General features: G+C 40.4%; 1 protein-coding gene across 1 annotated transcript; it reads right to left on the bottom strand.

The window, feature by feature from the left end:
• Window positions 1-861: 861 nt before the first annotated feature.
• MRPL19 (mitochondrial ribosomal protein L19) lies at window positions 862-11281 on the bottom strand. The gene is made up of 6 exons (XM_019442978.2): window positions 11148-11281; window positions 10857-10974; window positions 5703-5821; window positions 5354-5488; window positions 1395-1576; window positions 862-1250 (listed from the first exon to the last, which is right to left on the bottom strand). The coding sequence occupies exons 1-6, from the start codon at window positions 11248-11250 to the stop codon at window positions 1029-1031; spliced, it is 879 nt and encodes a 292-aa protein (XP_019298523.1). The 5' UTR covers window positions 11251-11281; the 3' UTR covers window positions 862-1028.
• Between the last annotated feature and the right edge of the window lie 1138 nt (window positions 11282-12419).

Raw genomic sequence — 12419 nt, 5'->3', positions numbered from 1 at the left:
CATCCAGAAAAAAATCAGCACAGGAGAGAAGTCAATACAAATCCCAAATTAGCCAGGCACCAGAGGGTAGATCTGAGCAGCATAATTCAAAACAGGTTGAGGGTTGCCCTCAATACCATATGCCATCATATGCCAGATTTCCATTCCACTCTCAGCTACATGGATCAGCAAGGACACACACATTGTCCTACAGAAGCATAGTTCTGACCTATCCTGTGAGCCGGAGCTTGATTCTTCATGAGCTGAAAACCAGCAAATATAGAAGTCTACTCCCTCCAACCCCATTTCTGCCAGACATCAATTGTCAGATGCCCTGTGGTGAGCCTTCTTGTTAAGCAGGTCACTGCTTAACACTCATGACCTTGGCCACGAACTACCTCAAAGTGACTTTTGCAAACAGAGAAAATGCAGCCAGACTATGAGCAAAAGACTGTTACCTTCTCCATGAAGCCTTCATGTAATAATGATAATTTTGTCCTTTTTTATCTGCCAACAGGTTTTCCAAAACTACCTATGTTGTTTTAGAATGTATATGTATACAATAAATCAAACGAGACACAAGGGAATGATTAACACAAAGTCAGGATAGTGCTTGTATCTGGGAGGGGAGAAGGATGCAATTGCAGACACATAAGAAGCTTCTCAAACCCTAGTAAATGTTCTATTTCTTAACCTTCCTGGATCTTACTACATGTTTCACCTCTTAACCCTGAGGTGGGTACATCAATACTCACTCTATTATTACTCTTTATATCATACACTTTTTATAATTTATTCCACAAACTGAAAGAAATCCCATCACTTCCGTGTTCAGATTCCAGGCTCAATGAAAAGAATTTTGGTAATGATTTGACTCTGAAGTAATAAACTGACATGCTAATTTTATTTTTTTGCAACAGTACTCATAAACTAATGAATGTTTAATTGATTTGATGACTATGTCCTTATATATAAAATTAAATTGGTCTTTAAGTAAATCCTCTGGGAGTCAGCACATCCTCTGCAAATAACCAAACTGAGTCTCAGAATCAGGATTTTCTCGATGCTTGAATTTCATCCCATATTGCAGCTTCAATTTTTGAAGTGTCATATTCCCTCATCATATCAAACTCAAGCCACGGCTGACTCCACTTCTGAGCTTCTTTCATTTGCTCTTCAGTCAAACAAAGATCAAATCTGATTCCTTTAATATTAAATTTTGGACGTTCCCAGCGTTTGGACCAGGGCTTAGGCTTCATTTTTACTTTCAGCTACAGATGATATTAAAAAAAAAAAAAAAGAAAAGAAAGAAAGAATTTTGTTTACTAGCAAGCAAAATTCTTCTAAAAGTTTTCATTAAGGTGACTCTTTCTTACTCTATATAGAACTTTCAGTTCTACAAATACAATTCATACCTGATTAACAGGAACATCGTGGCTAGTTTCTTGTACGACTGGCTTCATATTCATATCAAAAGTGCTATATTCAGGAAGGGCATCTCGTAAGTATAGCAAACTATCGTCCAGCCGTTTCTCTAATTTGACCACTTGGATCTCTTGGATTCGAGGATTATAAAGTTCAAAGCAAATCTCAACACCTAAACAGAGAAAACATATTCTTACAATCTGAACCCAGACACCTGTATACTATGCCTTATACAACAGTAAAAACTATTTTATAATGGAACTAGCACAGGGTTTTGCACATAGGAAATGTGACATAAATTTGTAATTTTTAAGATAAAGATTACCGAAAGAAAAAGAAATAAAGTCCATGTAGATTAAAAAGTGAAAAAAATCTGAGTTAGAATGATAGTCTAAAGAAAAATGTCTTCTATAAATACAGTCACACATCTCTTCACTTCTGGTACTATTTTTTTTTTTTCAAATCCTTTTTTATTTATTGGTCTGGCCCAAAAAGATCTTAAGAGACCATGATAACAGTGTTAAAATTGTTTAGGGTCTAGTATCAGAAGAGGGATTAGATCCTGAGAATGTTTTCTTCATCTCCTTTTCTTTTTAGTTTTTAAATATACATCCAAGTTAGTTAGCATATAGTGCAATAATGATTTCAGAAGTAGATTCCAGTGACTCATCCCCTATGTGTAACACCCAGTGCTCACCCCAACAAGTGTCTTCCTTAATGCCTCTTACCCATTTAGCCCATCCCCACACTCTTCACTTCTGACACTATTAACCTGGAGAAAATTTGAGTAAATTCTTCACTGTCACATTTTTGTTTGTTTCCCAACTACTTATAAAACTTGATCTCCTACATTAAGGGCAACAGGAGTAATGATGCAAAGAGTTAATACATTTTTAAGTTCTAACTTTGGTTTAGAAGTCCCTCCTAAGGATGGCCTAAGTTTTATTTATTTATTTTTTAATCCAGATCAGTTCCTTTTAAAATTTTTTTTTATATTAGAGAGAGAGAAAGTGCACAAGTGAGGGAGAGAGGCAGAGGGAGAATCTTAAGCAGGCTCCACACTCAGTGCAAAGCCCAATGCAGGGCTCAGTCCCATGACCCTGGGATCATGACCTGAGCCAAAATCATGAGTCGGACACTCAAACGACTGAGCCACCCAGGCACCCCAGGATGGCCTAGGTTTTAAAACACGCTGGGGCTCAGGGCACCTGGGTGGCTTAAGTTGGTTAAGCGTCTGACTTCGGCTCAGGTCATCATCTCACAGTTCATGGGTTTGAGCCCTGTGTCGGGGCCCTGTGCTGACAGCTCAGAGCCTAGAGCCTGCTTCAGATTCTGTGTCTCCCTCTCTCTCTGCCTCCCCTCCACTCACACTCTCTCTCTCAAAAATAAATAATAAAACATTAAAAAAAAAAACATACTGGGGCTCTCCATATGAAGCAAGCTAGGAACAGCATTGCTGGTTCAAGATGCTACAAGTAATAGTTTAAGATACATCCTCTGTTAGCACCAAACGCTTAAGGGAAAGAGTATATTCTGAGGTTTCCTGAAATAATCCCAAGAGAAATACAAATATGTATGAACAACATTAACATCCACTATTTAATACCAGGATTTAATCCATTATTTCCTATATACCTATTCTGTTCCAAGTACGGATCTAGGGACTGTGCCTATAGTGAACTCAAAATAGATCAAATCCTTCTCCTCTCATAGAGCTTATATTCTAGTGGATGACAATAAATAGACACACCAAAATTTCATTTACAATTCATAATTTAAGGTAATTTCATATAGTAAATATAAACAGAATGGCTGGGGAATAAATAGTATATGAATAGTATAGCCAGGGAAAGCCTCTCTAAAAACACAATTTAGACTGACACTACAAATAGCCAAGAGTGCTCAAGGCAGAAAGAACAGCAAATGCAAAGGCCCTGGGGTCTTAACAAACTTGCTATATTGGGGGGAAAATCAAAACAAAACAGAAAAAGGTCTTTTTGGCTGGAGCACAGTAAGTCAGTGGGCCAGGAAAGTTAACCAGGGACACAGCATAGCTGCAGGCAGGAAGGAGGCAGGGTGGCATGGACACGAGTGGTGGCCATGGAGACGGAGAACCAATCAAAACTGGAATATATTTTTTGGAGATTAAGCCAAGAAAACTTGACTGACTGGATATATGAAGAGAATAATTAAAAATAGCTCCTGAATTTTTGATTAAGTAAGTACGTACGCAGTGGTGCCACTTATGGACATAGAAAAAACCAAGAGGAACACACTGTGAGGAAAACAATCTTATTCTGAGCTTGTCGTATGCTTAAAAGATATCCACCCGGAAATGTCAAAGAGGTAGTTGTATGTACAAATCCGGAACCTGGACAGGGTCAGTCCTTGAGATCTAAATTTGGGAGTTCTCGGGGCGCCTGGGTGGCTCAGTCGGTTAAGTGTCTGACTTCAGCTCAGGTCATGATCTCACGCTCGTGGGTTCAAGCCCCACGTCAAGCTGTGTGCTGACAGTGCAGAGCCTGGAGCCTGCTTCGGATCTGTGTCTCCCGTTCTCTGCCCCTCCCCTGCTCATGCTCTGTCTCTCTCTCTCAAAAATAAACATTAAAAAAAAAAATTCTTCTTTTTAATTTGGAAATTCTCATCATATGGATGGTATTTAAAGCCAGTGGACTAGGAAAAACACCAAAGAAAGGAGTATCGATGGGGAAGGTTGAGACAGGTTGTAACAGTCAAAAGTACCTTAGAGGAGGGCAACAGGGAGTGAACATTTTTGGAGTATTCAGTGTTCAGTACTTCATGTAGAATATCACCCACAACGGACCACAACACTAAGGCAGAAACTATTATATCTCAGTTTTAAGAAAGAATATCAGGGGCGCCTGGGTGGCTCGGTTGGTTAAGTGGCCGACTTCAGCTCAGGTCATGATCTCGCGGTCTGTGAGTTCGAGCCCCGCGTGGGGCTCTGTGCTGACTGCTCAGAGCCTGGAGCCTGTTTCAGATTCTGTGTCTCCCTCTCTCTCTGCCCCTCCCCTGTTCATGCTCTGTCTCTCTCTGTCTCAAAAATAAATAAACGTTAAAAAAAAAAAATTTTAAAAAGAAAGAATATCAAACCAAGGTCCATCTCACACACCTATGATCATGGTTTTCTATTGCAAGCCTTCTCCAAACACATGATCTGATCGAAGGCACACATTTCTGCAACTTGTAAGCCCTGCTAAGCTCCGACATGCACAGCACCACAGGTCATTACAAGATGAGTCCCACATCGGGCTCTCTGTTATCAGCACACAGCCCGCTTCAGATCCTCTGTCCCCCAATCTCTCTGCCTCTCCCCTGTTCAGGTACTTGCTCTCTCTCTCTCTCAAAAATAAATACACATTTTTAAAAAAAAGAAAAAAAGAAAATTTTACTGTTCTGCCATGTCGATTCATAATGTTTCTAGAATTTTGCCACTTGGGTCTCTGTCTTATTTATTAGGCATAACAAACAAGTTTTGCCTTTTTAAAAATTCCTCTAATTCTTATCAAACAACGATTATTGTGGTGACTATCATAATATAAAGCAAAATGGGGGCATTCATTTTAGGGAAAAGTGACTCATACAGACATCATTATGTTTGTCTTAATGTTCTCATGGGTTATTGCCCCCTACACTGAATGTTCCCCACACTGTTAATAGTCACTTGTCTCCTTCTGTGATGCTGGCAAAGGTCGGAAAATCTGACAGTGGTCGTCCTGTGATGAAAGAAGCCCTCAAGGGAAAGCACAGCACTGACTGCTTACTCAGCAGCCTCCAGTCTCATCCCATTCTTAGGCCACGGGCCCAGGTCAGGCCTCGGAATCCCTTTCACTTTCAAGTTCCAGACGTTTTCTCCCGGCATGCAGAACACAAAATAGAACCTGAGATACCATTTTCCAGAAAATTAAACTAATGAAATGGAAGCTACCTTGTCCTTCAATAGTATTCCTAAGGATAAAAGTAGCTCCAAGGCCTGCTCCTGATCTCTGGATACAGATCCCTAGAAACCGGCTGGTTTTTCCGCTGGCATATGGGTCAGCTGTCGTAACACGAAGTATGCTTCCTACGAATTCAAAAGAGAAGTGAACTTTTACAAGACTTGCAGAAACACACAAACAGCATTTCTAGGTAACCTCCTAACTTCCTAAATATTTTAATATATTAGGAATAAGTATCTCATCTGGGCAAAACCCAGATCTGTGAAAAACACTCTTCCCTATGTGAAAAAAACTAAGCCCGCCCACCACCAATACTGAAAGTGTGCAGCTCTTACTGACCAACGTAGAACTCTGGAATGTGGAGTATTTTTCTCCTCTCTAACATATCTTTTCTTTCCATCTGAAATTTCAGAGGATTTGTTCTTCCCCTTGGAGGAATAAATTCAGGACTCAAGAACCTGTGAAGAATATAAATTAAAAAAAAATTAAAGGCAAACTTAAAAATTAAAGATTATGATGTTGACGTGTTTTATTCTTTCTTCCTAAGAAAAGTTGATTATTTATTTCTAAAACTGTTGTCGATGCTCAAGAAAATAGCTAACAATTCCTGAGTACTCACCTCACATCCTGTTAAAGGTTTACGACACACTGAGAGCATAAATTAATCCTCACAACAATTAGGCGAGCATGCTGTCATCATCTCCTTTCACAGATGAAAATGAAGCTTGCAGAAGGTAAACTAACGTACTGTTATATTAGCTACAAACTAATCAAGTCAAGATTTAAACACAGGCATGTCTGTCAGACAACAAAGCCTATGGCCATAAACCACAAGCCTCACATCGAGTTGTGCGTGTTAAAATAAATTACACTGGATGGGCACTTGGGTGGCTCAGTCGGTTGAGTGTCCAACTTCGGCTCAGGTCGTGATCTCGGTTTGTGAGTTGGAGCCCCGCGTCGGGCTCTGTGCTGACAGCTCAGAGCCTGGAGCCTGCTTCTGTGTTTCCCTCTCTCTCTGCTCCTCCCCCATTCATGCTCTATCTTTCTCTCCTTCAAAAATAAACACTAAAACAAAATTTTTTTTTGAATAAATTTAGTCTGGAAAAATACAAATATAAATCATTAACTATGACCTTAAAAATAATCTCCCTCTTCTCCTCTTTAACTTCTCTAACTTCTTCCTTCCTTTCTCCTTCCTTTCCTTCTTTTCTCTCTTTTTAAATAGGCTTCACAACAATCACACAGCCCAAGGCAGGGTTTGAACTCACGACCCTGAGAACTACTCACCCTGAGCTGAGATCAACAGTCAGACATTTAACTGACTGAGCCACCCAGGTACCCCTAAGCTAACCTCTTTAAAAGCATAAATGACATTACAGTGAAAAATCATGTCCCTATCACCCATCCTAAGAAATAAATGATCAATACAGTTGAAGCCCCAGTGCACCCTTCCCTCCCCCACAGTTAATTACTATGGGGTAATTCATTAAATTTGGTGATGATTCTTCCCATGAAGTTTCTTCCTTTTGCTGGTTCACCCCTTTCTCAGGAGCTTCCCAGGTATACTCTGAAACTGGGCCCCATACTCTAAGGACAAGGAGATACTGAAGAAAGAGGCAGGACACTCAGGGTGGGTAGGTTACAGTTTTAGTAACAGCAAAGGGAATTCACATACAGGCTTGTCCTGGGTGGCAGCAAGACACCAAATCTTAAAAATTTACAAAGAGTGGCACAAAAACAGACACTCAGATCAATGGAACAGAATAGAGAACCCAGAAATGGACCCACAAACGTATGGCCACCTAATCTTTGACAAACCAGGAAAGAATATCCAACAGAATAAAGACAGTCTCTTCAGCAAATGGTGCTGGGAAAACTGGACAGCGACATGCAGAAGAATGAACCTGGACCACTTTCTTACATCATACACAAAAATAAACTCAAAATGGATGAAAGACCTAAATGTAAGAAAGGAAGCCATCAAAATCCTAGAGGAGAAAGCAGACAAAAACCTCTTTGACCTCTCCTGCAGCAACTTCTTAACATGTCTCTGGAGGCAAGGGAAACAAAAGCAAAAATGAACTATTGGGACCTCATCAAAATAAAAAGCTTCTGCACAGTGAAGGAAACAATCAACAAAACTAAAAGGCAACTGACAGAATGGGAGAAGATATTTGCAAACGACATATAAGATAAAGGGTTAGTATCCAAAATCTGTAAAGAACTTATCAAACTCAACACCCAAAAAACAAATAATCCAGTAAAGAAATGGGCAAAAGACATGAAGAGACAGTTCTCCAAAGAAGACATCCAGATGGCCAAGAAACACATGAAAAAATGCTCAACCTCACTCATCATCAGGGAAATACAAATTTGGCTAACATTAACAACTCAGGCAACAACAGATGTTGGTGACAATGCGGAGAAAGAGGATCTCTTTTGCACTGCTGGCGGGAATGCAAACTGGTGCAACTACTCTGGAAAACAGTATGGAGGTTCCTTCAAATAGTTAAAAATAGAACCACCCTACGACCCAGCAATTGCACTACCAGGCATTTATTCACGGGATACAGGTGTGCTGTTTCGAAGGGACACATGCACCCCCATGTTTATAACAGCACTGTCAATAATAGCCCAAATGTCCATCGATTGATAAATGGATAAAGAAGATGTGGTGTATATATATATATATATATATATATATATATATATATATATACACACACACACACACACAATGGAGTATTACCCTGCATCAAAAAGAATGAAATCTTACCATTTGCAACTATGTGGAATGAACTAGAGGGTATTATGCTAAGCGAAATCAGTCAGAGAAAGACAAATATCATGACTTCACTCATACGAGGACTTTAGGATAGAAAACACATGAACATAAGGGAAGGGAAGCAAAAATAATATAAAAACAGGGAGGGGGACAAAACTAAGAGACTCTTAAATATGGAGAACAAACAGAGGGTTACTGGAGGGGTTGTGGGAGGGGGGATGGGCTAAATGGGTAAGGGAAATTAAGGAATCTACTCCTGAAATCATTGTTGCGCTATATGCTAATTTGGATGTAAATTTAAAAAAATAAAATGAAATAATTAAAAAAAAATTTACAAAGAGGCCCTAAGTGGTCTCAGTCACATACACTATGTAGGTATTTTCAATACCACACCATCATCTCGAGGCTATGTCTTTGGAGCAGCCTCTAGGAGCAGAAAAGGCAAGCAGAACCCACATTCCAAGGACAAGGGAAGGGGTGAGGAGCCGGGGTTCAGCCCATGGGTCAATCAGCAGTCATGTCTTTTTGATGATGATCCCCAACACTCATTTCCTACTTTGAAACTTTTTAAGCCCACCAAAAAGTTGAAATAGTAATACAATGAATACCCATATACACACCATCTCGTTTCATCAACTGCCAACATTTTGACATATTTGCTTTATATATACATATAATTTTTTTCCTGAACTATTTGAAATGTCAAATAGCAAGGTATTTCATCTCAGAATACTTTAGAAAGCTTCTAAGAATAGGGACTTTCTGCTACATTTATCACAATACCTTTATGACACCTAAGAACTTTTGCAATAATTCAACAACAAAATCTAATATGTAGTTTGTATTTAAACATATCTGAACTAACAGTATCTAATTGTCCTGGAAAAGGCCTTTTGTTGCCCAATCCAAGCTACCATCAAGCTTCACACATTATATCTGGGTATTACTCGCTTTAGTTTCTTAAACTGCTACTATTCCCCGTCTTTGTATTTTTATAACACTGACTTTTCTGAAGAGTCAAAAAACCTACTGTCTTATACACCATCCCTGGATTCTGGAAATGTTTATTGTTTCCACATGCCTAGACCAAGGTTAAACATTTTGGGTAAAAATATTATAGAGGTGATCATCTTATCCTATCACATCAGGAGGTATGTAATGTCAGCTTGTATGGCTATTGGGAAAGCCATAGGTCTGATTTCTCTGTGGAGAATTTCCCTTGTACATTTTATACTTTACATATGCATGTATGTATGTAAAATGTACATATGCATTTTATACTTTACATTTGCATGTCTGAGCAATATAAAAAATGCTATCATACTATATCAATTCTTCTGCAGGTTGTTTTTTCTCCACACATATTCATGAAGTTTATCCATGTCAGCTCCAGTTCATTTATTTTTCACTGCCATATAATACTCCATTATATAAATGCATTTGCCTATTCACCTACTGATGGATATCGAGGCTACTTCTACATTTTTGTTTGTTATAAATACCTTTTGTATTCATTTCTGTACATATTTCCTTGTACATATTACTTTAAGTTTTGTACCGACTGGGTGGAAAGGTATACACAACCTCAAAATTACTAAATTTTGTTCAACTGTTTCCCAAAGTAATTATACAATTTACATTCCCATTTAACTGAATTATAATAAGTGTTGCCATTTAAGAGAGATATTCCTTTCTCAACTTAAAAAAAAAAAAAAAAAGTTGTGTAAGGAAATGTTTTCTGATTCTCTACCTTCCATAAATTCAATGTTCAACTTAGAACAGGATATTTGCAATGTTAAACACACACACACAGGCATGCGGAGATAATCCAACCAACAAGGAATAGCCAAATCACACCAACTTTTTCCTGCTAAAATTGGCTTTTTAATAAGGTTGTTATACAACTAGGTTACCTAAACTTACAGATACCTCCAAAGTTGCCACCATTCATTTAAGTGAACCAGGCTTTTAAACACACTGGGTTTTATTTGTTGTTGTTTTTTTTAAGTTTATTTATTTTTGAGAGAGAGAGGGAGAGAGAATATGAATGAATATGGCTGCAAGCAGGGGAGAGGCAGAGACAGGGAGAGAGTGAATCCCAAGCAGGCTCTGAGCTATCAGCTCAGAACCCGATGCTAGGCTGGATCTCACCAACCTTTAGATCATAACCTGGGTGGAACTCAAGAGTCCGCCGCTTAACGGACTGAGCCACCCAGAAGTCACTTAAGCACACTGTTTTTAAAAGCAAATTTAAGACACCAATTACGGGAAAATGTTATCACTGTATAGCATTTTCAGGAAACTAAAACACGTGTGTAGGGAAAGGAAAACAGGGTGAGCTCTGGCCAATCCATTTCCATCGAGGCAAGGAATGATCAGTTTCTCAAACAAGTAAAATACTATGTACTTGAGAGGAAAATTCTTGATACAAGCTGAATGCTGAAGCAAAGAGCTTCAAATAGGGAGAATCCTTGCTTTTAGTTCTGATTTAATAAGGCTGCAGAGAAAGTTCAACGCTAGAAAAGGGGAAAAGGGGGGAAGACAAACCTGAGGTGGTTGAGCTTTGCGCACGAGCTCATGAATCCTGCACACAAGCTCGTGCAGTGGGGGTTCCACCTCTGCTTTAAAGGCGAGATCTCCAAAGTAAAGGCAGGTTCGCAAGCGCACAGACGCAAAAAGCGGGAACCGCGCGCCGACCTGGGCCTCACCTCCTTTCCTGACGAGGGGGACCGCGCTTGTCCACAATGACCGGTTTCGGCGGCGGCTTGAACGCGCCCGGCTCCGAAGGTCCGGTGCTCTGCTGTCGGCCCGGCCCCACGCGGGCCCCTGCAGTAGCGGGCGACAGAGGTCAACAGAACTTGCCCAGAACTCCCGCTGAGCCCTGCAATCTCCCCAACTCGCGGTCCCACGAAGGTTGCTCCTGACTTCTAGGCTTGCCTCCCTCGAGCTTCGCCCCGAGCTCCCTCTTCCCTCCGGTGTGCAAGCCCCGCTCCACTTACGCCAGGTGACGGAGGCTAGCGCAGGAAGCAGCGCCCTGGCGGCTCGAAAACTTCGAGACAGGTCCCTTGCGGCCCCGCAGGCCCCTGCAACGGAGGCCGCCATGACTGCTCGCTAAGGTCAAGACTACAACTCCCAATAATCAGTGCGACGAGGTCGGGACTACTTGAGATAGGACGGCGGCTGCTATGGGACAAATTAGCCAAGAGCTTTTTTGTTTTGGTTTGGTTTTTCCTCTGTTCCTTTTCATCTCCCCTCCCCCCAATAACCCTCAACCCTGGCCTAAGTATTTTAGAGAAAGTGTATATTTCTCTAGTTCCCCCACAGTGTGCCAAGTTTTACCCCTCCATAGGAACACTTTCCTCCCTCTGTGAATCAATTCTGTCTTCACTTTCTCAGGCTTCGCTACATCAAAACCCTGGTATAGGCTCTTATCCTTACTAGGTACTTTCCATTAGCACCTCTGATATCGTTTGCAATTCTATTTTTAATTTAATTTAATTTAGAATTACTTGTGTAATTATTGGATTATTGTAATTATTGTCTAGCGCAGAAAGTGCATGGGCGAGGTCATGTTTTGCTCACCATTTTATCCCAGCACCTACCAGTTATCTGGCCCTCACTCTTTGTTGAATGCAAGAAAAAGAAAAGAAAATAGTTCCTGATGCAGTTGGCACAGGGTCCCTGAGACTCCAGAGAGCATGCTAAAATTGACTTTGGGCTGGGCAATGTGGCTGGGATAGGTGGCAGAAATGAAACTCAAAAGGGTTAGGTTATAAGTCTTGCTGAGAAATTTGGAATTTGTACCCTTGACAATGGTGAGCCACTGGAAGGATTTCACACTCAGAGTAATGTGATTATTAATTGCTTATTGGTCATTCCAGTTGAATTAATGTCCCAAACCATCTCAGACTCACCATGTTCATGTTGAATGCATTACATTTACTTCCAAACCCCCTCCCCAGTGTTGGCTATCTCAAGTGATGGCTTCAACATACAATCTGTTGCTTAATGCCAAATATCTTGGTGTCTCCCTGTCTCTCAGGTAAAGTTCCTTAAACTATATGTAGTACCATAAATTATCTCAAGAATCCTTATACTTTCTCATCCTGTCACCCATTATCACTAACCCAGATCACCATCCTGCCTCCTCAGGATCACTGCAAACCACTGTACCTGCCTTCTCATTGGTCTTCCTGCCTCCAGGTCCCTCCAGTTCTTCTCCACATAGCAACCCAAAAGGTGGCTCAGACATACATACCTCATCCATTGCC

The sequence above is a fragment of the Panthera pardus genome, unplaced genomic scaffold (genome assembly GCF_024362965.1).
Source record: "Panthera pardus isolate Hobbes unplaced genomic scaffold, ASM2436296v1 HiC_scaffold_25, whole genome shotgun sequence".
NCBI lineage: Eukaryota > Metazoa > Chordata > Mammalia > Carnivora > Felidae > Panthera > Panthera pardus.
This window is presented reverse-complemented; position numbering and strand designations above follow the sequence as displayed.

Excerpts from the sequence above, each read along its gene's own strand:
- MRPL19 (XM_019442978.2), bottom strand. The coding sequence starts at position 11,250 with ATGGCGGCCTCCGTTGCAGGGGCCTGCGGGGCCGCAAGGGACCTGTCT. Across the intron at positions 10,975-11,147 it reads GCTAGCCTCCGTCACCTGGC|GGGCCCGCGTGGGGCCGGGC; the intron begins GTAAGTGGAGCG and ends CCGCTACTGCAG. Across the intron at positions 1,577-5,353 it reads GAATACTATTGAAGGACAAG|GTGTTGAGATTTGCTTTGAA; the intron begins GTAGCTTCCATT and ends TTCTCTGTTTAG.